Below are 27,153 nucleotides of genomic sequence, written 5' to 3' on the forward strand. Positions count from 1 at the left end.
TTAGCTAGTGAAATAGCCAAACTGAGCCAAACTGAGCCAGGGTGGCTCCCACTCAGGAGACAGGAAGTTGTAGAAATTGATCCTGCCTCCCTGAACTATTGGTAGGAATCATCATTCCAAGATGCCCTCTTAACCTCAGAGCAGAAGGAACCCTCACAATAAGTATCCAAGGTTTTATTTTCTCCTCTCTGGGTACCAAAGATTTCCCAAAAATAGAGAAGTGGGAAGAATTTGATGGGGGCTGTTTCTGTGCATTTCTCCTTGGAATGAGATGTGCAAGTTGCTTGTAAAAGGGAATCAGCAGGAATTTTCTTGCAGAAGGGATGCAGAATGTTCTGAGCTCTGGTCCAGTGCCAATGTTGGTCTATAGCTACCAGCTATGAATGAAGCACAGATGGTTTAGACAGCTTTCTGTTTATTTAAAGGAAGTTCATTTTGATAAAATGGTGATTCTACTGTGGTCACCACTTGATGAAACACATGGTTTCTCAGAAAGCATCTGAAAAAAAGAGAGGAAAAATTATGTCTGTTCATATCTCTTGAATTCTTGCTGGTAATAACATTACTTTTAGGAAGTGTGATATTTTTAATTTGGCATACAGTGATAATTAGTAGTGCAGATACTTGTCATCCATCACTGCCGTCACTGATTTTTAGCAGTTCAGAATATATGACAAGCATCTTATTCCTTGGATAGTTCTATCTCCCAAACTATATTTTTTGTGTCTTAACATACAATTTATCTGAGTTTGTCACACAATTTGTAAGCTGAAGTGACACCAGGGCTTAAAATGTGCTAGAGTTAATGTTTGCTGTAAATATCATGCCTTGGTATATTCCACATAAAATAGATAATATCTAGGTTACTGAAGTATGTGAGATCTTTTTTAAATACTGCATTAAGGGAGTTACATGCATAGAAAGTATAATGTACTGTCAGCTGACAAAGTAGAATTTCCACACTGGTTACTGAGGTGATATTTATTTAAGATAATTCATATGGTCAGAATTTAGTGGATTTTAAAGATACAGCTTTAAATGGTTTGGAGGCAAAAACAGCCCTATGTTCTCTTAAGCTCTGATAGTGATTTTTCATTTAATCTTTGTTGGATAATAGAGATTTACTGTGATTTAAAAAAAACTTTTCTGCAGCATGTGTATGATGATGTTGGCTGCTGGAAATAAGTATCCCAATCATGAAAAGAGAGTCTGACTGGAAGCTGAGATTTTCATAAACTGCATATGACTGGTATGGCCAACACATGCCAGTTTTTCTTTTTGAGAAGGAAATGCATTATAAGTATCTGTATGCTAAGGGTATAAATATCTGGGCTAAGATGGGGGAACTAGAGTGCCTGGTCCTCAATGACAATTCAAATCTCAGACAACAGGCTCTGGCAAAAGAAATATAAGTAAATAATTAGGCATGAAAAAAGAAGAGTTTGCATTTATAGCCCACCTTTCTCTCCTGTAATGAGTCTCAAAGCGGCTTACAAACTGCTTCCCTTTCTCTTTCCACAACAGACACCCTATGAGGTAGGGAAGGCTGAGAGAGTTCAGAGAGAACTGTGTCTAGCCTAAGGTCAGCCAGCAGGTTTCATGTGCAGGAGGAAGGAAACAAATCTAGTTCACCAGATGAAAGTCCACCACTCATGTGGAAGTGTGAGGAATCAAACCCAACTCTGCACATTGCAACAACAAAAAATCCCAATTTCTAGAACAGGCTAATGGAGTCTGAGCTGGCTGAGACAGAGAGGGAAAAAACAACAACAACCTTTGGGTCATGTGGGTCGTTATAGATAAGTTAGTGAAAGTATCAACCCAGCGTGCTGCAGCTGTGAAAAAGGCAAACCCTGTTAGGGAGTATAAGGCAAGGAACTGAAAATAAAAGCCAATATTATAATGCCTCTTTGTAGATCTATGGTGAGGCCTCATTTGGAATACTGAGTATTGTTCTGGTTACCATATCTCAAAAAGGCCATACTAAAGCTAGGAAAAGTACAGAAGGGGGCAGTCAAAATGGTTGGAAGGTTGGAACATGTTCCCCATGAGGAAAGACCTGAAAAGTCTGGGAGGAGATGATGAAAGGGGAGATAATGGTTTATAAAATTGTGCATGGGGTGCAGGGAGTTGACAAGAGAACTTTTTCTCCCTCTCCCAAAATACTAGAGCTCAAGGGCACCCAGTGAAGCTGATTCAGTAGATTCAGGACAGACAGAAGGAAATAATAGAATTCACTGCTGAGGATTCAGTGATGTCTGCAGGCACAGATAATTTTAAAATGGGATTAGTCAGATTCATGGAGGGCAAGTCTTATCAATGGCTACCAGCCATGGGGGCTGAAGGAAACCTCCAAAGGCAGTCAACCAGAGCAAGGAGGCAACATTAGAGGAAGGCCTCTGCCTCTGTGTCTTGTTGTTGGGCCTCCAGAGGAACTGGTTGGTCTCTGTGTGAGACAGGATGAAGGACTAGAAATGGACCAGCAGGGCTCATCTTATGTCCTTAATTGTTTATAACTCATTTAGAAGCATGTGTAAACACATGTCCTTTATGCTACATTTTACACACTTATATATTCATGCTTATATATCTGTTATTGATACAATTGGAAATAATGGTGTTCCAATTTGTTAGAATTGTGGTGTATCTAGAAATCAGTTCATGAGAGAAGTTCAATGTAAATTCCTATTTTTATTCAGTTAAAATATCTGTATCTTAGGACTCAAGTTTGATGAACTTCTGTACATTCTGAACTTGGGAAGATAGACCAGATGTGGTTGTTTTTACTGAGTATTCTCAGCTAGTGCTAGAAAAAAATGGCAGGGTAAAAGAACTTGTGGTGTGTAACGTTTCATGCACATACTTCTAATGATTTGAGTTGTCACAGTCAGACCTCTCCCTTTGTGTAGTGAGGAAAAATTCAGAACAGAAAGAAGAAATAATGAGTCATATGAGGTGATTCCAGGAAATTTTCGGATCCCAGATGTTTGGAAATGTGTGCAAATGAAGGCAGTAGTCCTTCAAGATTGTTCTGCTTTCTTATATTCTTTGCATGCCCACAGAGGAACGAGTAACTATAGCGAAGTGAGAGAGACATCAACAGAACAGACTGCGTCACATCACTCTCTCAGAAGTTTGATACTGGTAGTGACTTAGACAATATAAATGAATTATGTGAGGAGGACCAGTGTGGGGTAGTGATTGGAGTGTTGGACGAGGAACTGGGTTGATATCCCCACTCTACTGTGGAAGCTGACCAGGTTATCTGGGCCAGACACCCACTCTCAGCCCAACTTACTACATAGAGTGGTGAGAATTAAATGGAGATGAGGAGAATGCTATAAGCTACCTTGGGTCCCTATTAGACAGAAAGGCAGGATAGAAATGAACTAACAGAACAAAGAACAGCTCTACATACAGGTAACTGGGTGTCATGGAATTTCTTTCTTCCCACTCACCGTAGGAGAGAATTTGTTGCTGCCTTTGTCGTCCTCCTTGCCTGATACGGAGAATTCTTGATTGCAGCACGTTTTGTTTTAACAGATGTTTGGATGTGTTGTTGAAGGCTTTCATGGCCAGAATCAACTGACTGTTGTGGGTTTTCCAGGCTGAATGGCTGTGGTCTAAAACCACCAGACAATGGTCATACAGCCCAGAAAACCCACAAACAGACACATGTTTAGATGTTACAGATAATGGTTGAGCTTGACTCTTTCTTTCACAGTTTAGGGAGATTCCTGTTGTCTTTGGTTAGGGTGGATTTTGATTTTTAAAAATACTGTCTCCATTCTAAAATTGCTTCATATTGGGATGCAGACAGTAAGAGGGAAAAGGGTTCAACACTAGGGGAAAAGTAACCTGCTAAATCCCAACCTTGTCGAGTCTGTGGTTTGCTTAGTTCCATTCTAGTCTGTTTTCAACGTGGTTATAGGACTGAAATGGCCTTGGAGGATAATATGTGCTGGGAAATGGACCCAGAGAGTGTGACCCTGTTAATTCTCCCGGGCATCAACAGCATTGATGCCATCAGTCATAGTATCCGTCTGGATCCTATTTGCAATCAGGATTTAGAGACACTGCCGGTAGTGATTCTAATCCTACCTTAAGGGTGGGTTTCAGAGTGTGACACTGGGGGATCTGTGCTCTGCCCCTTTGACTTTGGTCTGTGGGTTTCTCCAACTTTTCATCTTGCCCCCCATGGTTTTCAACATCTGCTGGGGGAACCACTGGGGAAGGTCATCCAGAAATTTGGCCTGAGTTGCCACCAATATGCAGATGACACTCAGCTCTATCTCACACTACAAGCAGATTCCAGGCACACTGTGGAAACTGAACAAGTGCCTGGATTTAGTTTTGGAATTTATGAGGGCTAAAGCTGAAACTTAATCCTGACAAAGTGGATTGGCTACTGGTGGGAGGAAGGTCTAACCCACAAAATGGGACATCCCTTTTTCTGGATGCAGTTGCACTCCTTCTAAAGGAACAGGTGGGTAGTATGGGTGTGCTCCTGAAACTGGGCCTCCCATTGGCTAAAAAAGTGGCCGCAGTGGCCGGGGATGTCTTTCACCAGCTTCGGATGGAGACCCATTCATGGCCCTTCTTAGGCAGTGAAGATCTTGCCACTGTAGTGCATGCTCTGGTAACAGTGTGCTTTCCGGAAGCTACAGTTCATACAGATGCTGTGACCAGAGGGTTGACTGAAGTTGGTTGTAGGGACCATATCACTCCTATTGGTCCATCTGTAGTGGCTTTCAGTTTGCTTCCAGGCTTAAGTCAAGGTGCTGGTATTGACCTTTGAAGACCTGGGACCAAAGGCAACCCAAGAAAGGGTTCTAAGCTATGGCACCAAAACTTCGGGATTCCCTCCATAGGAAGATTAATCTATATCAGTGATTTTAACCTGTGATTTTAATCTTTAATAAAGATTTTGTTTGTTTGTTTTATCTGGCATACCCCCAGTAGCAGTTACTGGCTCTTCTTCCATGGTTATGTATTTTTAATTGAATCATTTAGTAATTTTAACTCCTTAATTTTTTTAAAGTTTTATTATATGTTGAAATTCTTAAGTTCCAAATGCATGAACAGTTGCTGGGAACTTTTTGGAGGATAGAGCTTTGAAAAAGGACCATTGCTGATGCAGCAGTGTTACTCCTGGATTATTCCTCCCCCCGACCCCCAGTTCTAGGAATTTCCCTAATTTCTATGGAGGAGGTCCTAGAACAGGGGTCGGCAACCTTTACCACCCAAAGAGCCATTTGGACCCTGTCCTAGAATATTGCGTACATGGTGATTGGGACTGACGTTGCTGCATCTGTGCCTTCTCCTCTTCCAGTTTTTTCCCACTGCAAGAGCAGATGAGAGTTGGTGTAGGCAGAAAGTTGCCCCCACCAGCCTATGTTAACTGTAGGTAATGATGCTGCGCAAATGCAGAAGTAGTCGTAGTATGTCTTGAAGGCTCATCATATAAAGTAAGTTGGTGTGGATTGTGACATTCGGGTTTGTGGAGACAAAGTCAGAAAAATGTTAATAGATTCTCCCTCCCAGTAATCAGTTGTCTTCTTTCTATAGTCTAATACTGGGCCAAGGAGTGTTCCAGCTCCTGCCTGCTATACAGATGCTTTAATCCAACGTTCCTTTAGCTGAGGCTAGCCTTGAGATGTCAGGATGGATGAATAAACACATCCCTAAGCCTTTCTGAGACTGAACTCTGCATCCACCCTCCGCATAAAAGAGTGGAAGGCAAACATCTTCATATGATTTAGTAGTTGGTATCTTCAGACTGCTCTTGACCAGCCACCTGCAGGACCACGGTTTTGTTTTTGTAACCTAGCCGGAGGTGATAGATGGGCTAGGTGTGACTGGAAGCAAGCAGCCTTGAGTTCGAAAAATTATTTATCTCTTGGTTCTGCTGTGCTGCTTTGCTGAGCCTGCAGTTTGTGAATATTGGAGACAGATAGGGTTCTTAGATGATCCACGTTTGACCAGTTTAATTTCCAGCAACAGCGAAATGTCACCCTTTGAATACTGGCATTGATTCTGTAGCTGACTATATTGCAAATACATTTTCAAACGATTAGTTATTTTCTGAAGTCACAGGTGTTCATTACTGTTCTTCAAACTACATTTCCATCTTTTTTTCCTATGTTCATGCCTCCTTTATAGTCCATTGGGGGGCTGTGTGAAACCATCCTCTGCTAATACGAGGCTTTCTAGGCCTACTGAGTGTGCTGCCATCCCCTTTCAACAGCAGTTGTCATCCTTAGCCTTTTCTACTCTTAAAGGTCAGAGCAGGTTGGGATATTTTTACACAGAAACAGTGTCTGAGTTCTGCTGCCTCTGAGAGATTTGCTTGCGGCAAGAGATTTTTCCTATTGTTCATCTTTTCTTTAAATTTCAGTTCATTTTTTTGGACAAAGGTATTTCGAACATTTAGGTGTATGTTTTATACCCAAGATGAGCTGATTCTTTTGTTACTGAAAGTAACTTGGTTATAAATTTTTTGTTGTTGTGCTTCTTAGCATTTCTAGTAGGATGAAACCAAAAATGTTTAAAAGTAGGGAGAGTATAGTTCTGAAAAATAACATTGGTGGGAATCTTGTGGGTGGTTTTCAGTACATGGATCAGGGGTCCCCAGTGTGGTGTCCGTGAATGCCTTGTTGGATGCTGGTATCCTTTCTAGTGCCTTCCAAGTGCTTTTGAGAAGTGGGTGAGGCCAGGTAGGACTTTTGCCCAGCAAGGCTTCTTATTGACTCTTGGAGATTTTATTGGCTGTGCAGATTTTTAAAAATGTTGCTTTGGCAGCATCTGACACCACAGAGCATGGACTTATACTGCATTAGTGAAGTTAAGCCATGGCAATCATTTTGTGGTTGGCTCTGGCTCCTCTGGCAGCCATTTTGTGGCAGTGATTTTGTTCCTATTCTGTGTTTGAAATCCAAATGTGCATGCAGGCTCAAAAATTTCGAGGACCCCAATGTAGTGTGATAAACCAGGCATATAATTGGGCAAGTGGGTGTAATTTTTTTTGTAGGAAAGCAGATGTGGAGAGTTAGTGTGTTATAGGGGTTAGATTGTTTCAGTAGAATTGGAGAAAACTTCATTCAAGTTCTGTTCTTCCATTCTTCTGTTCAGTGTGTATTGCAACATTCTGTTATTTTTTTTAATAACACTGCCGTAATTGATAACAAAAAGTATTAGAATGTTACTTCATTCAGACAGATCACAGGCCCAGTCACATTCTTTCAACATTCTTTCAAGTTCAAGATTTTGATGCTAACCTTTGAAGCCCTAAATGGTCAGGGACCATCATACCTGAGGGACCATATCTCCCACTATAATTCCAGAGGGCACTGTGCTCTGCTGGAAGTCATCTGCTAATAGTCCCTGGCCTTAGGGGTATCCTGCTGTCCTGAACCAGTCAGTCAGAGGTGTTTTTTTGCTTCAGCTCCAGCTTGGTGAAACTCTGTCAATTGATACTCAGGCCATATGGGACTTAATTCAATTCCACAGGATTTGTAAGATGGAGATGTTCTACCAGCTCTAGGTTTGAAGTAGCGATGGTTACATTATTGCTGGTCTTCCTACTTTTTACCTTTTCACTTTCCCCGCCTTTTTCAATTTTTTTCCTACCAGCTTTGCTTTGGTCAGATCTCTCCTTTTTGGCTGTTTCTACCGAGATAGTTATTATATGTTAATTACAATGGCACCATAGGGTCATTTTAAATTAACTGGATTTTATTGATATAAACAGATGCAATATATGCATTTTATATTGTAAGCCTTTGCTGAGGATGCAGTTTGTGAATATTGTTTGCCCTGAACTTGTTTTTTAACAGGAAAGGATAGGGTATAAACCTAATATATAAACAAACACACTTGACTTTCCTAACAGTTCTTCAAGTACATCAAAAGCAGGAAGCCAGCAAGGGAAGCGGTAGGCCCGTTAGATGACAAAGGAACAAAGGGTGTGCTAAAAGATGGCAGGGAGATTGCAGAGAAGCTGAATGAATTCTTTGCATCTGTCTTCACCCAAGAGGAGGTGAGGAACATTCCTGCACCTGAACCAAGCTTCTTAGGAGGCGAATCCGAGGAACTAGCGAAGATAGTGGTAGACAAGGAAGAAGTTCTGGCAGCCATTGATAAACTAAATGTTACCAAATCCCCTGGCCCAGATTGCATTCACCCAAGAGTTCTTTAAAGAGTCTCCAAGCATGAAATTGCTGATCTTCTTCACTTTAATATGCAACTTATCCCTGAAATCAGGTTCCATCCCTGAAGCAAGACTGGAAGATGGCCAATCAGGTCACTCCAATCTTTTAAGAAAGGATTCAGGGGGGACCCGGAAATTACAGGCCAGTCAGTTTGACATCTGTTCCTGGTAAATTCAGTAGAATCTATCATTAAAAGATAAAAAAGTATAAAAACATGTAGAAAAGCAAGACTCCGCTGCTAAGAAAGAGTCAGCATGGCTTTTGCAGAGGCAAATCCTGGGTCTTTACAAACCTACTAGAGTTCTTTTGAGGTGCAGTAAACAGGCATGTGGACAGGGCAGAACCGGGTGCATATTGTCTACTGGGATTTCCAAAAGGCTTTTTGACTGTGTTCCCTCACCAGAGACTGTTGAGAAAAACTCAGCAAATGAAGGAATAAGAGGGGAAGTCCTCCTATGGATTGCCAAAAAAACTGGTTGAGAAACAGGAAACAAAGAGTGGGTGTAAATGGGAAGTTCTCACAATGGAGAGATAGGGAGTGGTGTCCCCCCAAGGATCCGTGAGATTAAATTCTGAAGTGCTCTTTAACCCAGGGTGGGCAATTATTTTTTTCCATAAATGATACAAGAAACACAGAAAATATTGTGGGAGGTCATTAAAACGCTAGGGCGAGGTGATGAAAGCCCGCCAGGAAGCCGGGCAGCCAAGGCAACCCGCTTCTGCGCGGGCTTAAAGATTAACCTCGCCTGCTTCCAGCAGTGCGAAGCGCTTTTGAAAGTCCTGCTGCAGAAGCCGCAGCCAAGGCAAACCGCTTCGCGTGGGCGCTTTCGCGGAGCTCTCGCCTCCCCAGCAAGCCATTGTGGGCGAGGTTTGAAAGCTCCGCAGAAGCCGGCAGCCAAGGTAACCGCTTCGCGGTTAAAGGCTCACTCCCCAGCAAGCCAGGGCTAGGTAAGCAGAAAGCCCCGCAGAGAAGCCGCAGCGTTGCTGGCAACCAGTTTCTGCTGGGCTTTCAAAGGCTCTCGCCTCCCCCTGCTAGCCAGGGCGAGGTGGTTTTGAAGCCCTGCAGCCGCAGCCAAGGCAACCGGCTTCTGCGGGCTTTCAGCGTCACCCTGCAGCAGAGTGCGTATCTATGCAAACCGGTCTCCGGACAAAACCTGAATTTTACGCTCTCCTCCCGTATGGGCGGGGCCACCCTTCCCTACCATGACCAAACAATGATTTTTTTTTGCACTGACTGCACAAAACACCCCCCACCTCCAGCAAAACATACATGGCTCTCTCTCCTCACCTCAACTCTCTTTCCTAATTTTGTCCTTACACTTACCCTGCGGGAGGTAGGTTAGCCTGAGAAAACAGCTGAGGTAGGCCTGAGAAACAGCCCAAGCTAGTGCAAGGGGGAAATTAACTTTAAGCCATGTAAATATCTCAGAAATCACCCCCATCAGAAGATTTCACAAACAAATGTAAGCGATATCTCTCACAGATCACCCCCCACCCCCAGCAAAAAACACATTACGCTATGGCTCTCTCCCCACCAACTCTCTTCCTACTCTTTGTCCTTACACCAACCCTGGGAGGTAGGCTGGCCTGAGAAACAGCTCCAAGCCAGTGCAAGGGGAAATTCTTTAAGCATATAAATCTCTACAAATCAACTCCCCATCTGAAGCTTCATTAAACAAAATGCCAGCATCATCATCAGTCTCTGTTGCTAAGCTGGGATCCAGCCCAGCTTCCCCTCCTGTGCTCTATTGGAGCCAGTCTTCTGCTCGGTGCTGCTTGTGAGTAAGGGAGAATAAGCACACTGGGTGCAGAGGGAGGGGAGGTGGAGCGCTCCAGTCCTGCTCCTGGGAGCACAGTGGGATTTCTCCCCGTCCCCGTGGACACTCCAGGCCACCGTACAGAGTGGGCGGGGCTACAACAGGCACTCCGGCAACAGTCTCGCCTCGCCCGGTGCTGGGCTTGCTAAGGCCTAACTGAATCAGCTTGTCAGTACGGACGTTTTGGCGCCTCCCCATCGCGAGCCCTAAAATGATGCTCGGGACAAGTAAGAGGTACTCGTCCCTAGGCAAAACGCCTGTGCTCCTAAGCAGCAAGGCAGGAGGGCTGGGTCAGGGTCATCTGCTGGCGCGGAAAGTCGATTACGCCCTCGGCTGGGTTTATAGCAATGCCCAGGTCTGCTACTTTAACCTATTCAAGTAAATGACTCCGGAAGTAGGGGTGGGTAGCGTGGTGGCCAAGTTTGCAGATGATACCAAATTATGTAGGGTGGTGAGAACCACAAAGGATTGCGAAGAGCTCCAAGCGGACCTTGATAAATTAGGTGAGTGGGCTCAGAAATGGCAAATGCAGTTCAATGTAGCAAAATGTAAAGTGATGCACATAGGGGCAAAAAATCCAAACTTCACATACACACTACAGGGGTCAGTGCTATCAGTCACAGACCAGGAAAGGGATTTCGGCGTCTTAGTTGATAGATCCTGTCCTCTTTCGAACAGAACAAGGGAAGTGATATATAACTGCATAAAGTTGTAAAGCTCACTGGTCTTCTGTTGGGTATTTCCTTGGCTAATGGGGATTGAAGCAATAATGGCACGTGAAGTTTTTTTTAGGAGACTGAGGTATCAGATAGAAAAATGAGAAGATTGCTCGGTATGACAAAAAATTAAGAATCCCTCTACATTAAGCTGCGAGCGTTTGGCACTCCAGTCAAGATGGAAGATGCTGATTTGGTGTAGGAAAAGACACATATACCATCTTCCTCTCCAACTGGTGATATATTTTTTTCACACACAGCCTACTCTGAAGAGAGGCTCTTAAGTCTGCATGTGAGCACATACCCTCAGATGAGCCCTAGTCCTACATCTACTTGTCATGGTGAGTCTGAATTGAGACCTCTTCCCAGTACTAGTAGGAGGTGGGTTGATAGTTCCATGGGAATGTCAACTCAATGCATGGCAGCTGTAAAAAAAGGCAAACTCTATGCTGGGGATCATTAGAAAAGGAATTGATAATAAAACTGCAAAAATTGTCATGCCCTTATATAAAGCAGTGGTGCGACCGCACTTGGAGTACTGTGTCCAGTTCTGGTCGCCGCATCTCAAAAAAAAAGGATATTGAGGAGATAGAGAAAAGTGCAGAGGAAGGGCAACAAGGATGATTGAGGGACTGGAGCACCTTCCCTATGAGGAGAGGCTGCAGCGTCTGGGACTCTTTAGTTTGGAGAGGAGACGGCTGAGGGGGGATATGATTGAAGTCTACAAAATTATGCATGGGGTAGAAAATGTTGACAGAGAGAAATTTTTCTCTCTTTCTCACAATACTAGAACCAGGGGGCATCCATTGAAAATGCTGGGGGGAAGAATTAGAACTAATAAAAGGAAACACTTCTTCACGCAACGTGTGATTGGTGTTTGGAATATGCTGCCACAGAAGGTGGTGATGGCCACTAACCTGGATAGCTTTAAAAGGGGCTTGGACAGATATATGGAGGAGAAGTCGATTTATGGCTACCAATCTTGAGAGATTGCAAATGCCTCAACAGACCAGGTGATTGGGAGCAACAGCCGTAGAAGGCCATTGCGTTCACATCCTACATGTGAGCTCCCCAAGGCACCTGGTGGGCCACTGCGAGTAGCAGAGAGCTGGACTAGATGGACTTTGGTCTGATCCAGCTGGCTTGTTCTTATGTTCTTATGAGGTTGCTCTGAGAATGCAATGGAATTGCTTACCCCACATTTATGCTTTTCTGGGTTTTTGGGAGAAGAATGGGATACACATTAATAAATTAAAAATGTGTGTCTTTTTTCTTTCTTTGTGAGATTCTAGAATATTTAGGGCCTTTAGAATAAAGGGTTGTGTTTTCTTGCAGCTGTTATACCTTTTTTGTCCAGTTGTTCTCTTCAGGAACAGTATCTTCAAGGTGATAGCAAGTCATCAGCTTCCCAGTTTGTATATCTGTGGAAAAATTAATTATTTTCATGAATAAAACACACAAAAGGAGCATACACTTTTCTGGAATTGTGCGGAAGAAAAAAAGGCAATTGACTGGTTATCTTGAGGTCAACAAAGTATAGAATTCCTTTTCTTTGGAACATTTTCACATTTCCTGAATCCTAGAGGAGCAAGGTTTCATAATAGTTGGCTATGTTTTAAGCCTGCCCTGTTTTGCTTTTACTTAACAGTTTCATAATAATTTTTATCTGGAGTATTTAAAAACCTCCCCTGAATGCAGAGGTAAGTAGGATATAAAAGGTGTCCTTATTTATCTTTCCTTCTCCCTTTTGAGATGCTTTGTTGTGTGACAGCAGTGCAACACTGAATAAGAAACTGTAATTTCCAAAGTAAGAAAAAAAATCTAAAGAGTTTTTGAATCCCATCCTTCAAAATGAACAAGCCGAGGAAGTTGGAAGATCACTTATTTAGATAATTTTTTGTTAGGAGTATCGTGCTGAGAAACCGTAGCTTATCTGACACATCCTTGATAGGAAAAGACTGTCTTGCCTTTACTTCCTTTAAGCACAAATTAAAACTGTACATAGTCCAGGAGAATACAATACAGTGCTATAATGGAAAACAGCTACTTTATTAAAATGGTTGCAACACAGTGTGTTCCTGTTGAGGCAGAATCAGCGTCTCAGTGGTGCAGTGGCTTAGAGTGTTGCATGTACGTATTGGAAAATTAGGTTCAGAACTTGTTTTTTATCATCCAGTGGCCTCAGTAAGTTCCTCTCTTCCTATTTCATGGTGATTACTAGGATGAAATCTGAGTATTCTGTGTTATGCCAGCCTCAGAAGCTGAAGGAAGGTGAAATTATACAAATATAACGGATAATTCAGAACTCTGTTAGCAGCTTGGAGGACTCTAGAATATAGCTTCATTGCACAGATATATTTTCAATGATTTAACAACCTGAATTAAGGGATGCTTAATTTAAAGAATTTTCCTTTGTGTTTTTAGTTTTAGCGCTTTAAACTTCCAGTTTGACTGGAATGCTACTACCAGAGGGATTAGTGTACTTATGTGTATTCATATTTTAACCTCACAGACCAGATAGTGCTCAACATAATAATGAAGACTAGAAACCAGCATTTCCCCCCACTTCTACCTGTAGATTTTATAACATTTCATTGTTTCTGTAGAAGATAAAAAACTATATTGAGAACATGAAGGGGATATAAAGAGCCTGAACAGTGTTGAAGGGGTTAATGTTGTTGTTTTTGACTGATATTTCTGAGTGTACTTTTTCAGCTATGGTGACTTGACAGGTCTAATGTGGTCAGTCATAAGTTCCTCTTCCTTAATAGCCTTGTAGTTTAGTACTTAGCTTGACCCCTATGACTGGTAAGTGTTATATACTCATGGCGCCATTGCTGCCCTGAGGAATCCCTGTTCTGCAGCAGCACATAGAGCTGTATTTTAATACAGAAAAAAAAAAACCCACCTTAAGACAGAGGAAGATTAGGTAAGCTGTACTATTTGACTTCACAGCTAGAAAAAATACAGTTTCTCAGTGCTGGAAGGGATAAAATGAGAGCTGCAGGGATAGCTGCCTTAGGATTTCCCTGTTAAATCAAACATTATCCTTTTTAACAAAAATAAAACAAAAATGTGCTGTGTTCAGATTTTACAGAAATTCTACTGCTAAATGGTGATAACGATAGAAGAGAAGATACTGACAGAAGAGAAGATACTGGTTGAAGTTGGCATCAATAAACTTATTTCAAAGTTGACATCAATAATAGTGCATTGCAGACAATGTATATTTGACACAAATAACAAAGAAGTCCTTTTAGATTTTCCTTTCATTATGGTCACTTTTCTGACAGGGTACAAGTAATCACAGTTCACATGCTTAATGGCAGGCTCAAGGCTCAGTTGCACTTGTGAATGCATTTTCAGTGAAGCTTTTGGCACTATGTGCAGAGATAGCATCCATGCTATAGGAGCATATGCGCCAGACTGCTTTTGTGCTGCAAGGAAACTACATACGTATTCTATTGCCTCAAAAAGCAAACGAAGTTGTGGTTTCCTGTAAGCAGTTCAGATAGCGCAGAGGATGTATACATTTTTTGTAGTTGCTGTATTTTGTATCTTTTTATCAGATGAATTGCACATTAGATAGAAGAACAGGTGTGGGTTATATCAGAAACCTTTAAAAAATCGGCACCTGTATTTCAGAGAGAATGTAAATAAGGTATGATATTTGCTATGATTTATCTGACTATGCCATATTGCAAAATTTGGATGATAGTTTTAATTTTGCAGTGGTGTCATACCGAAATAAATTATGGAATAAGAGAAGTCATAATCTTGTAACTTCAATTTTTAACTGTGATAGAATAAAAAATCTTCCTTCTGAATTTCCTTTTATCAATCAAGCTAATAAAATGTCCACATTGCAATCTAACATATTACACATATAACTTTTGTATATCTATAACGGAGTTAGGTATTTGTTTCTGCCCCACTGGATGTGTGAGACTCTTTCAAAACTGCTGAAGTCATTGTTTTTAAACCCTTAGTTATAATTCGGAATGTTACGTTGCCGCTAAATTATTAAGGCTTCTTTCCCATTTAAGTGAGAAAGGAGAAAGGAAAGTGTTGCGTTCTTGCCTCTGGTTGCCCTGACTAGTAATAATCGGACAAAACTTTATGCTGATACAGTAGTTGTTAATATTGGCTGTCTGTGCTCAAAATAATTTAAATGTGCATTAACAGTATAAGGACATCCAGATCAGACATAACTGTAGTCTCCCTGTGGCTAAACATGTTATTGACCTGCAGTTGTCTATTTTGTGATTACAGTGTGTTATTTTTATTTAGAAACTGTGCTTTGCCCGTATGCAACACTCATGGGGAAGCATTTTAAAACTATAATAAATGGAGTACAGCTGTTTATCCCTGTTCCACAATACAGTCCTTTTCTGTGCAGACGCTTTTGTTGGTTGTGTATTTTTGTTTAACTAAACAAATACGGATAAAACTATACAATCTCCAAAAAAACAAAAAATCAGGCTAGAAATTATACCTATTATGCCACCAAACCTTAATCTCCAATTTCACTTTTTAAAGGATTACTTCACTTTTTCCCCCTTTGCTCTGCCTCTTGCAATGAATCCGTGTATTTCAGCTCAGGCTCAAAGCAGGTTCAAATAGCCTTTTGCTGCCTTTATTTTTAAAGGAAAAGCAGCCATGGTTATTTTTATCCTGGATCCTTGGGTGCAGCCTGAGATCTTTTTACGGCAAGGGTGAATTAACCAAAGTAAACTTGCCAAAGTCTTCTTTCATGTCATCTTAAACTATTGTGCATTACAGATGTAGGCTTTGCATCTTGGCCAGAAACATATCTTTCCCCCACATGATGATGATGATGATGATGATGATGATGATGATATTGTACATCCATCCCACCTAAGAATTTCTTCACTACTTTTGAGTTCGTTGCACCAAGTAAAAAAAGATACTCTACTGATGCTTTGAAATTGTTTTCTGTTGGATCAGTGTCTGCCTATGATAGCACATGCAGGATTGTATATATTTTTGATCTGCCACTTTTATAGTCCAGTGACTAGCTGCTTTGCACTAATCCTGAAATTATTTTATTAATCTGCCATTTTATTTGCCAATTATTTCCCGTTTTTACTGTTTCGGCGCTTTGTTATTGAAGAGTACTTTCTTCTTCAGGTTGTGTTGGCAGTAGAGGTCTAAAACTTAGAGAAATCTTGAGTTCAGTGGGGAGAATTCTGGGTGAGTGAAGGGAAATTTGGGTAAAAAACTGAAGTACATGCAATAATTTCTTCTCAAATCTAAACTGATCATACTGCTTAAATAGCATAAATGCATAATCTATGTTAGCATATAAAATAGTAATATTTGGTATATTTATGGAGTTTAGAAGCATGAATGCCTCAGTTTTCAACACGCAAAACTGTGAATACTCCCAGTACTCCCAATACCACACCGCTGCACCCTATGCGGTCTTAGCACATGCATCTTTTTTTCCCTGAGAGGTGAAGAAAACATTTAAAATAGAAAACAACTTTGTTAATCAGTCTAATCCAGTCATAATATGTAGAAAGCATATTTAGATTGTGAGTTAAACTTTGCAACATTGAAAATGCTTAATGTAATGAATGTAATAATGTAATTATTAATAAAATAACAAATATTATTTATGGTTTTTCCACCCTGGAGCCTCCCCCCCATGGGAACTTTTTTTTCGTTGGCCTTCACTTCTCTTATTAAAAGTCGTTTCCTTCACCTCTTGCTTCTTAAGCAGCACCAATAAATTAGAGTCCATAAAGTCATTTGTGGTAACATCATGTGTTCCGGTTTTATATGTTTGCATTGTATTTCAGTGTAACATCTTATTTTATAATTGTATTATTTTCCCCCTTTCCCTTCAAAAAGGAGAGGCATGCCAAACAGCATGTACTTGTTCCCTGAACTTAGATGAATTTTGCTAGTAAAAAAATTACAGAAGATTGCATAACCTCGTTCTTCAACTCTTAAACATTCCATTGCAATTTTTACCATTACAGTTGCAATTATATTTGTTGTAAATTGAATTATGTGATAGATTTTTATAAGCGTACACGCTATGAGATGTAAACCGGATGTGTAGAGATAGTCAAGAGAGTCTGCATGCATGATTTTAGAGTTCTCATGAGATAAGAATCCTTGCATGTTGATTAGTGTTGCCTGTTATGTTTCCTGCATACTAAAGAAAATAAGTGTTCCATGACCTTTTGGGTCGATTGTTGCCTTTTAATTCTGTGTGTTGTATTGTTAACCTGAACTATATGGTCGAAACTAGCCCAGTTTCATCAGACCTCAGAAGCGAAGCAGGGTTAGACCTGTTAGAACTTGCATGGGAGAACTCAAAAAATACCATATCACTTTAGGGGGCAGGTAATGGCAAACCACCTCTGAACATCTCTTGACTTGAAAACGCTATGGAGTTGTCGTAAGTCAGCTTGACTTGATACCTTCCACCACCATTATGAAGGAGGAAGAGGAGGATGAATTTATACCCTATCTTTCTCTTCTGTAGGGAGACTCAAGGCAGCTTACAAGCTCCTTTCCCTTCCTCTCCCCACAACAGGCACCTTGTGAGGTAGGTGGGCTGGGAGAGTTCCCAGAGAACTGGGGCTAGCCCAAGATCACCCAGTAGGAGTGCAGAAACACATCTGGTTCACCAGATAAGCCTCTGCCACTCAGGTGGAAGAGTGGGAATCAAACCCGGTTCTCCAGATTAGAATCCATCTGCTCTTAACCACTACACCACCCTGGCTTTAAGAGAAAAATAAACAGCATATTATGACAGAATTTACTGAAGCATGACAGAGAAGGTTAAGTGAAGGTGGTGATAAAAGTGAACAGGAAAGGTGAGATGTAGAACTCTGGCAAATATTAAGGAATGGTTTATGGTTGTTGTATATGCTGATGTTGTTACTGTTGTTTTCATAGTTGTTTTTAATCTTGTATGCTGCCCTGAGACCTTTGCATAAGGCAGAGTATAAATCCCATAAATAAATAAATATTTTATCTTCAAGTGTAAGTGCAGAGAAAACACCTACGCCATTTTACATGCTAGTTTTAATGTTGATCTTCTAGTTGTCAGGCATTGTCTTGGTTCCAGTCACAGCTTGTTTCCTCTCTGTGTCTGTCACTCATAAAAAATGGAACCCTTTTATTCTAAAATTATATTACCATTGCTCCTCTGTACCCTAATATTATAGGGGCAATGATAGACCCCGTGGCAGTAGTCTAGAATAATTAAGCACCAAAGTCCCACAAATATAAACTGACTCACTCAATAAGCTAAAATGCATGCAGCTGGAAAGTAGCGTACAAAATAAGATATGCTGTCTGTGATATGCTAGTCTTTACATGCGAACTGAGTAGTAAAAAAGAAAAAGAAACATTCCCAAATGAAGTGCCTGGAAATGTTGACAATGCAAGACTTTTTTCTGTGCAAGATTTGTGCCTCTTTAATCGAAACAATCTTTTTCATGAAGAATTCTTCAAAGGTGACAGAATATTAAATGTGTAGGTGGTGCCATAATCCCACACAACATATAAATGATATGCTGCCATTTAAAAAAAAAACAAAACCTAATCTAGATATCTTTAGAAAGCAGTTTGGTTTAACTGAAATGGGTATGCTTGTGAATACGCATCAATTTATTTACTGTATTTCTGTCCTGCTTTTCCTCACTAGTCAAAATTTATTTCAACAAAACAAATGAAATTAAAGCTGAGCAGAAATATAACATACTGGAACACATTAACACAGTCAAACACCACCGTTTTAAGAGGTTTTATGTTAGAACCGTTGCGGAGGAGCATGCACAGTGTTTTAACCAACGTATTTGTTTTATGACAGAGAGACTCCATGAAAGATGACAGAAGAAGTTATTGTTATAGCAAAGTGGGATTACACTGCACAACAGGACCAAGAACTCGACATAAAGAAGAATGAACGCCTGTGGCTGCTAGATGATTCCAAAACATGGTGGAGGGTAAGAAACGCAGCCAACAAAACAGGATACGTGCCATCAAATTATGTTGAACGAAAGAACAGCTTGAAGAAGGGCTCTTTGGTTAAAAATCTGAAAGACACATTGGGTAAGTCATTCTTGGAAACTCGAGGTTGTTTTCTGAAAAACACCTTTTTGAAAATATTTATGGGACGTGCATTTTGTGGGGTTTCAAAAAAGTGAATGACCATTAATTCAGTAAAGTCCTTTTTTTTCAGTAGATGAGTTCATGAGGAGTGTTTTTCCTTAAAGTTTTCAATGGCAAGTATAAGAACTTGAGAAAAGTGTCCTCTACTTTTCCTTTTTAAATAATTGCTTATGGAGGTTTTAGTGGGGAGGGAGGTTTAAGTCCTTGCAAGTGGAAAAAGTATAAACTGTGAAAAAATGAGAATTTGTCCATTGTTGTATAGGTCAGTAATCATGACTGTGCTCTGAAGAGCCATTCCTGTGGTTAATTTTGTACTGGGGCATGAGTTGTATTTTCTAAATACTCTGTGTTCTGGTTTTTTCCTGTTTTGTTTAATTTGCAGTGAGACCACCCCAGGAAGGTGGTTTCCCTCAAGGTCATATTGCTAGTGGTCCTGGGTTTCCCTTTCCTTCCTTGGTTAATTTGCTAGTATCATCTGAAACTTCATGCCTATGACTTCCTTATTGTGGTGAAACTTGCTGGCTTCTGTTTCTAGTTTATGGCATCTGCGATTTCCCAGTCCTGTGGCATAATTATTACAACACTTTTGAAGTTTTTCATTTATTGCCCCCCCCCAAAAGCCCCCTGCAGAATGAGGAACCGTTCCTTGTGAAACACTTAGTATGCTGTGGGTTTGGTTTGTAAATGGAATCAACTCAGCTAATGGGGATGATCAAGAAATACAGAAGTTTACACAGTTCAGAAAAGTTTCTCTTTGGTTATTTTTTCCCCACTCTGGCAGTAGAAAATAGTTATATTTCAACTATACCTCAATATTATAACTGGGGTTTTGTGCTCCTTCTTTCATGTTTGTTTTTCTATGTTTGCTCCTTCTTAAGTTCATGCACTTACTAATGAAGGATGCCTTTATTTGTCCACATGACCAAGTGAATATGCATCTCTGTGAGATGGGTATATTCATATAATCACTTGAGTATATATAATCACATTCTTATGTGAGAATTGTTCACCTACTCCGTAATTATGTAAACTTGTCAGCATGGTCCCTGTTTTTAGAATATGGACTCTATTATGCTTTTTAAAAAGTCTAGTTTGATCTTGCTTCATCTCTAAAGCTAAGCAGGGTCTGCCATGGTTTGGACTTGCATGGGAGACCTCCAAGCAAGTTCAGGGTTTCTACACGGAGGCAGGCAATGGCTAACCACCTCTGCTTCTTGCCTTGACAACCCCATCAGGTAGCCTTAAGTTTTCTGTAACTTGTTGGCACTTTTCACCAACAACAAAACACAAAGGGAGTGAGAGCCAGTGGTTAAGAGCAGGTGCACTCTAATCTGGAGAACCAGGTTTGATTCCCCGCTCTACCACTTGAGCTGTGGAGGCTTATCTGGTAAACTAGATTAGCTTGTACACTCCAACACATGCCAGCTGGGTGACCTTGGGCTAGTCACAGTTCTTTGGAACTCTCAGCCCCACCTACCTCACAGGGTGTTTTTTTGAGGGGGGAGGAAAAGGAGTTTTTAAGTCCCTTTGTGTCTCCTTACAGGAGAGAGGGGGGGATATAAATCTGACTCTTCTTCTAAAGTACTTTAGTAGACGTCTTGAGTTTTTGGAAGTTGAAACTCCCCTCCCGTTGTTTCGATGAAGCCAGCTGATTTTGCTGATTAACGGCGAGATTTAATAACCATGTTGTGTGCCTTTTCCAACTCAGGGATGTTTTGTTTTAACTTTTATGCTCCATGCTGGTCTCCCTTACCAACTGAATACCTGAAGAATGGATATTGTTGTCAGAATGTGTATTCAGCCAGTTAGTTGGATAGGCTTCCCAATAAAGATGCACATTCGAATGTCTGCATGGGCCAAAAACAGCGTTGTGAAAACTGTGTGAACCCTTTTACACTGTTTTCACACCACTTTTTTTGGCCCATGCGGAATCTACCTTTGTCTGTCAAAGTGGGCCAGTCTCTCGTGCAGTCTTGTCTGCTTCTGTGGACCAGTCTCTCGTGCAGGATCAGAGCAATCGTGTGATGCCAAACTGTGTAGGTCCTGACTTGATCTTGAACGTTAATAAGGCTGTCTATTTCTGAGGGCATTAACAAAATGATGCGGATGGCCACACTAATAAGTATAATTGATATAATGGAATATGATTCAAGCAAAGCATATTTAAATGATATACAGTTAATTCTCATTTGTAGGATGGCCAGGGGCCATTTACAGCACTGTTAGGCCTGTATTGCCCCATGCCCAATCAGTTGATAAACCTGTATTGGAGACTCAAGCAAATGCCATACCAGTTTTTTTTATGTTCTAATAGTGTGGATTCAGCATAAAAAGATCAGTCGTTTGCATGGAAGCCTACGCTGTTAAGTGTGCTAAAGCATGATGTTATAATGGTCAGGCAGAGAAACTGGATGGGTCATTTTTTTTTACTTTGCCTGTTATCAGCAGTTGTGTTTAGGAGTTCTTTTGGGTTCCCCCACCGCCTTTTTAAAAACATGTGAACAGGGTAGCCAAAAGCGATCCAAGCTTCTGTAATTTCAAGGCTTGAATGAGTACCATTTAGTAAAATATTTTGTGTTGGTCTGCCCTGGGAAACTTAGAAAGTGCAACTCGAGCAGAATGACAGGAACCTGGCAGCTGTTACATGTAAGAGCCTTATTATGCCAATACTTATACAGGGGTCCCCAACCTTTTTGAGCCTGCAGATACATTAGGAATTCTGACACAGCACAATAGGTGCAGCAACAAAATGGCTGCTGCAGGAGGCGGAGTCAGCCACAATGTGATGGCCACAGCTTAACTTCAGTAACACAAAGTAGATCCTTGTACTGTGGTGGCAGTGCTGCCAAAACAACATTTTTAAAAATCTGCACAGCCAATCAGAAGCTTTGCTGGGCAAAAGCCATACCTGGCCCCACCTATTTGCAGGAAACACTTGGCAGGCACCAGAAAAAGTGTCAGTGGGTACCATGACATACCTTTGCATTAAGTTCCCATTTTCTTCTAGGTGTGCGATGCTCACTTCTCTTATTTCTTTACAAATAAATATATGTAGGTGCAAAGTAATGTTTATTTATTTCTCTCCTTCTCTATCTATATTTCGCTGATGCCTGGAATTTAATTTCAAACCCCTTCATCAATTCTCCTGAAGTAGTGTGTCTAAGCTTTAAAGCAGTTTCTAAGGGCTACGTAGACCTGAGGAAAATTACTAGTGCGGAATTCCAGGTTACATTCAACAAATTAAAATTTAATTATGTATGTTGTTTAGCTTAAATGTTTCAGGAAATCATCCACTCACTCACTCCTTTACATCTGAGACCCTATTAGGATTTTACTCTAATTCTAGTCTCTCAATGTTTCTATATACTCTGACTCAGTTTAGCTCAAACTGACTCCCTGTCAGTCTCCAACACAGACTGCTGTCTCTCCCCCAAGTTTTACATACACTGTAATTCTCTCTCAGTTCAGCAGACTACTGTCTCTCTCTCTCTCAGGTTAGCACACTCTCCTCAGTCACTCTCCAGCATCAACCAATCACCTCGCTCTCTCATCCCCCTTTCATCCTCCTTCCTTCTACAACTTACTTCATTTTATTTTTATTTTTTAATTATTTTTTAAAATTATTTTTTGAGTTACACCAATGTATATAGCCAGGTATGAAGAAATATTGTAGTATAATAGTTGAGTAGAACAAAGAAGATATATAATAGATACGATACATACTATATGAAAAGATGCTTTTCAGGTTTTACAATATTGATAATATATGTGAGTATCATCATGATATTAGTATCACCTGATGTGTGATAGAAACAAAAATACAGAGAAAATAAAAAAAACAAGAAAAACATATCTATATACTGTTAAGTAAATTTTACATTTCTATTATTATTATTATTCTGTTTTCAGGGTCATTACTATATAGGTATCTCAGTATGAGGTCCCAAACGTTGAAATAGGAGTCAAGACATTTTTTTGTTGATGAGAGTCAACTAACTTCATTTTAAAGAAACACACAGAACGTTCCATTTAAATGTATCAGTCATAACTTTCAAGCCCTTTATGATTTGTGATAGTGACACTTAAGGATTGTTACTATCTGAGTTCCATTCCGCTGATCGTTCCCTGCTCTCTGTCCTTTTATACAACAGGCAGAGGCAGCAGTGTGCCATGCCTTCTCTTTATAGCAATCCACATTATGTGGAATATCTTCCCAAGGATGGAAGAGCTTCTCTCTCCTTGTTTAAGGAAGTGTTACAAGGTTGGTGCTTTGGACCTGTAGTCAGGTAGCGAAGGCATAACAAGCTGAAGTTGAATCCACCCTTAACCCAGATAATGCTGATTAGAAAGATGGATGTTCCAGAGGGATTGGATTCATGTCTTGGAGCAGGTTAAGAGCTGGGACCCAGCCTTGCTGGTTGAAAAGCAGGTTAGTGTAGTTGCTAAGAATGCCTTCTGTCATCTGTCACTCGTTTGCCAACTCTCCTTTCTCAGTTGATCTGGCAGTGTTGATCTCATGCTACTATAACCTTGTGATTGGAGTACCGGAACATGAGCTATGTTGGGCTGCCTTGAAGATAACCTGGAAACTGCAGCTGGTCAAAATGCAGTAGTCCAATTGTTGAGGCTATCTGATGGAAACACATCTTGCCATTTTGAGCAGCTCGGCTGGCTGCCAGTTTGTTTCCCAGTTCTACTCAAGGGGCTGGTTAAATCTCTTCATAGCCTGGGGCTCACATATCTTGAAATAATATCTCTGCCCTTCCATATTGTGTGCCAACTGCAGTCTTCAGGCTGCCACCGTCTGGCTATTCCTTTAAAACTTAGAGTGGCCTCCCTGCCATTGACCAGAGCCCAGGACAATCCATCATGATTCTCACTCTATAACTCAGGCCTCCTGAAGAAGTCTCCTCACTGGAGATCATCAGAAGGTGCCTCAAGGCATATTCGTTTGCCAGGGCTGTAATGGGGTATGAACATCAAGCGTCTTTGGAGGTGAGTAGTTGTGGATTTATCTGGGTTTAATATGCAGCACTTTAATTATTACCAGTAAGCCCCCTTGAAGAGAGAAGCAGGGTACAAACAATAAAAATAAACCCTGAGTTCTGTCCAAGGACATTTGGGTCTGTTTACTTTGTGCACACTATTTTAATTGGCCAGCAGTATCCTTTACTTTATATCCCACTTTTCTACCCAGTCAGGAATGCCAAGGCTGTTGCTATCTATATATATAAAAATGGACCCATGCGTTTGTTGCTTCGAGAATAACCCCACACCTGCTGGCCCAAACGCTCTGAAAATTTCACAGACACTTACTCATGCCCCCAACTGTGTTCTTATGAACCTCCTGCTGTCAGACAACACACCTGAGCCAGGTAAAACATCTTTTTCCTGGTGCACCAGGCCATGAAGCTGCCTGTGTGTAACTGTCACCCTTAGAATGTTCGTGCCCTTAGAATGTTCGCTCAGATGGCCAGATATGAGCAGTGAAAAAGTACATAGGCAATAACTCCAATGGAAGTGAAACACATACACACGTTGCCATGTGAGACGTCAGGTGGGGTTCCCCCCCTCACACACAGGTACCTTTCACTCTCTGTGCCTCACCCACTGCTACCACACAACACACCTACTCTCATACACATTCAGTGGAGGGAGAGGGAAGGGATGGAGGGGGAGGCATGCAAGGGAAGAGAAGTGAGGGAGGGAACAGAGAGTGAGGGGTGGCATGCAAGGGAGGGGAGGGAGCAGGCCCAGCATTTGGATATGACCCACCCACCCTAGCAGAGGGAGGCGGAAGGGAGGGAGGGGGAGGGGTGGCATGCAAGGGAAGAGAGGGTGGGAGATGGAAGGGACAGAGGGGGAGGCATGCAAGGGAACAGAAGTTAGGGAGGGGAGAGAGTGAGGGGTGGCATGCAAGGGAGGGGAGGGAGGGGCACAGCATCTGGATATGACCCACCCACTCTAGCAAAGGGAAAGGGGAGGGAAGTAGGGGGAGGGGTACCATGCAAGGGAAGAGAAGTGAGGGAGGATGCGGTCACACACATCAATGACATTGCACAGTATCAGCCTGTGCGTTTCCATGAGCACGTACTGCTGGCCTCTGCAATTGATTTGCTGCTACTGTTCCTTTCCCATTTCACCACAAAAAGCCACAGCAACGTGTGGCCGGGACCCGCTGGTTTATTCTATTTTTTTGGTTACCTTTCTTAAATCCATATGTTGGAAGAAATAATTTTAATTAATAAATGGAATTTCATTAATGTCTTTTGCCAGAGCCACAGTTAACTTTGATTCTGTCCTGATATTTTGAACGTTTATTGTAAATGTAAACATGAGGGGATAGCAGGCAGACAGAGAAGGGGACATAGCAGTGACCCTTTCAATTGACCTGCCTTTTCATCCACTCTAGTCACTGAAACAAATCTGTCACTTCCTTCACGTTGAGGATATGATTTTTAGCTTCTGGGGATGAAGGATACTTTACCATTAAGGTGCCTGGAAGACTGTCCCTGTACACTGTATAGGTCAAATGCAGCATCATGAATTGTGTCTGCAAGGACAGAAGGAGCTAGCATACACCTGGACTAGTTATATAATGTATCGTCTGTGACATCTAGTATTTATTTACTACCTTCTGCATTCAAGCTGTTAGTTTCAGCCCTACTCAGGGTGTGTAGCTGTACTTTAGCCTTGAGGTCATGAAGAGTGGGATGACAATCTTATGGCGTGAATTAGAAAGAAAAGGCCACATGGTGAAAGTCTTCCTGACTCCTTCAGCAAGCCCAAATCACTCTACTGATATTTTTACTTCCTAATGAGGCAGTAAAATAGACAAGACTTTACAATATCTGGAATGCTCAACACAATTATTTCTTAGTTAAGTTCTGATTTTTTGCTTCATTGCTGCCAAACTATCTGCTTTTCCCCTTCCCCTGTGACTTTGCACATCTGTGCTCTGATTGAGCAGTAATTATTTCAAATCCAAATAGTTGCTGAAATTAGTAGTGCAGTTGCTTATGGTCGTCCTTACACAGTTTTCCATTTATTTGAGGTTAAATATGCTGTGTGCTTTTGTAGTGCTGCTTGCTTTTTTTCCTTTTTCATTTGACTTCCTGTTTATTATAACTGTCAGCTATTTCCTTTCTTGAAGCAACCCAGCCTGTTAGTTGTCAGCTCATTTCAGATGCTTCACCTCCCCATTTTACCCCCTCCCCCCAAAAGGAAATTAAATGTTTGGTTACACTTTGGCTTTATTGTCTGAGATGCTGATTCTCTGAAGCTCATGATGACTGGTATGGCGCAAAGGGGGTTTCCGATTGTTTCCCCTTTTCTGTTTTTTAAAATATATATTATTATTATTATTATTTTGCTTCAGACTAGGTTTGAACATTTTGACTGACTGGAGTTGTTCACAGGACTGTAGCGCTGTAAAGGTGTCCTGTTGGGGGTAGTTGTCAAGAGCGCTTGGAACTGCAGCTTCAAGTGTTGAACGGGCTCTACAAAAAATATTTTTAGTCCAAGAAGCTAATTTGTGGTTGAGAACCACAGTTTGCATTTTTGGTTCAATTTTATTTTTGTTGTGGCGTCACCTTCAAAAAGAGTGCCTTGGAAAACCGTTCCTAGCCTGTGTCAGGAGTAGAAATCATGCAGAATTCTTGTCATCCACTGCAACTTGTTCATAAGTGCAAGTCACATTAATGGATGTATTAAACTTTTGTCACTGCAACATTCAGCAATGATTTTCAGGTGTGAAATGATGATCAAAGATGGTACACAACAGGTGGCTCAGGATGAAACTACTCTTTCTGATCAGAACTGTGAGCATTATCAGTCCATTCGGATCTCTGCATTGTTCACAAGGACAGGGAAGTGCTTAGGCCCGACTTGACATTTAAACCCAAGGCAAATTCCAATTTCCACCAGGAAATCATTGTTCCGAACTTTTGCCCTAACCCTACGCACCCCAGAGAAAAGCTCTGGCACAACTCAGACACGCGTAGAGCACTCAAGGCTTTCATCATTCAATCGGAACCAATTCGTTGGTCCGAGAGCCTTGTCGTCAGTGTCACTCCCCCAAACGTGGGGCTCCAAATGTCCACAGTGGCAATCAGCTCAGCCTTGAAAATATGCAATGTAGAGGCACACAAAGCAGCTAATGTTCCTGTCCCTACTGGTATTACAGCACACTCAACCAGAAGCACCGCCACCAACGCAGCACCTGGTAGGGAAGGAGGACATCTTGTCCCTCCT

The 27,153-nt window shown here is 41.3% G+C and overlaps 1 protein-coding gene across 3 annotated transcripts in view; it reads left to right on the top strand.

Moving 5' to 3' along the window:
* The window catches only part of NCK2 (NCK adaptor protein 2), an 83,824-nt gene that overhangs the window by 34,091 nt on the left and 22,580 nt on the right, over positions 1-27,153 (top strand). For all 3 annotated transcript variants that reach the window (XM_048493893.1, XM_048493894.1, XM_048493895.1), the window contains one exon: positions 18,599-18,840. In XM_048493893.1, the coding sequence (XP_048349850.1) occupies positions 18,615-18,840 (226 nt within the window). In that variant the 5' untranslated portion in view covers positions 18,599-18,614. The remainder of the gene's footprint in view (positions 1-18,598; positions 18,841-27,153) is intronic.

Source organism: Sphaerodactylus townsendi, linkage group LG04 (genome assembly GCF_021028975.2).
Source record: "Sphaerodactylus townsendi isolate TG3544 linkage group LG04, MPM_Stown_v2.3, whole genome shotgun sequence".
Lineage (NCBI taxonomy): Eukaryota > Metazoa > Chordata > Lepidosauria > Squamata > Sphaerodactylidae > Sphaerodactylus > Sphaerodactylus townsendi.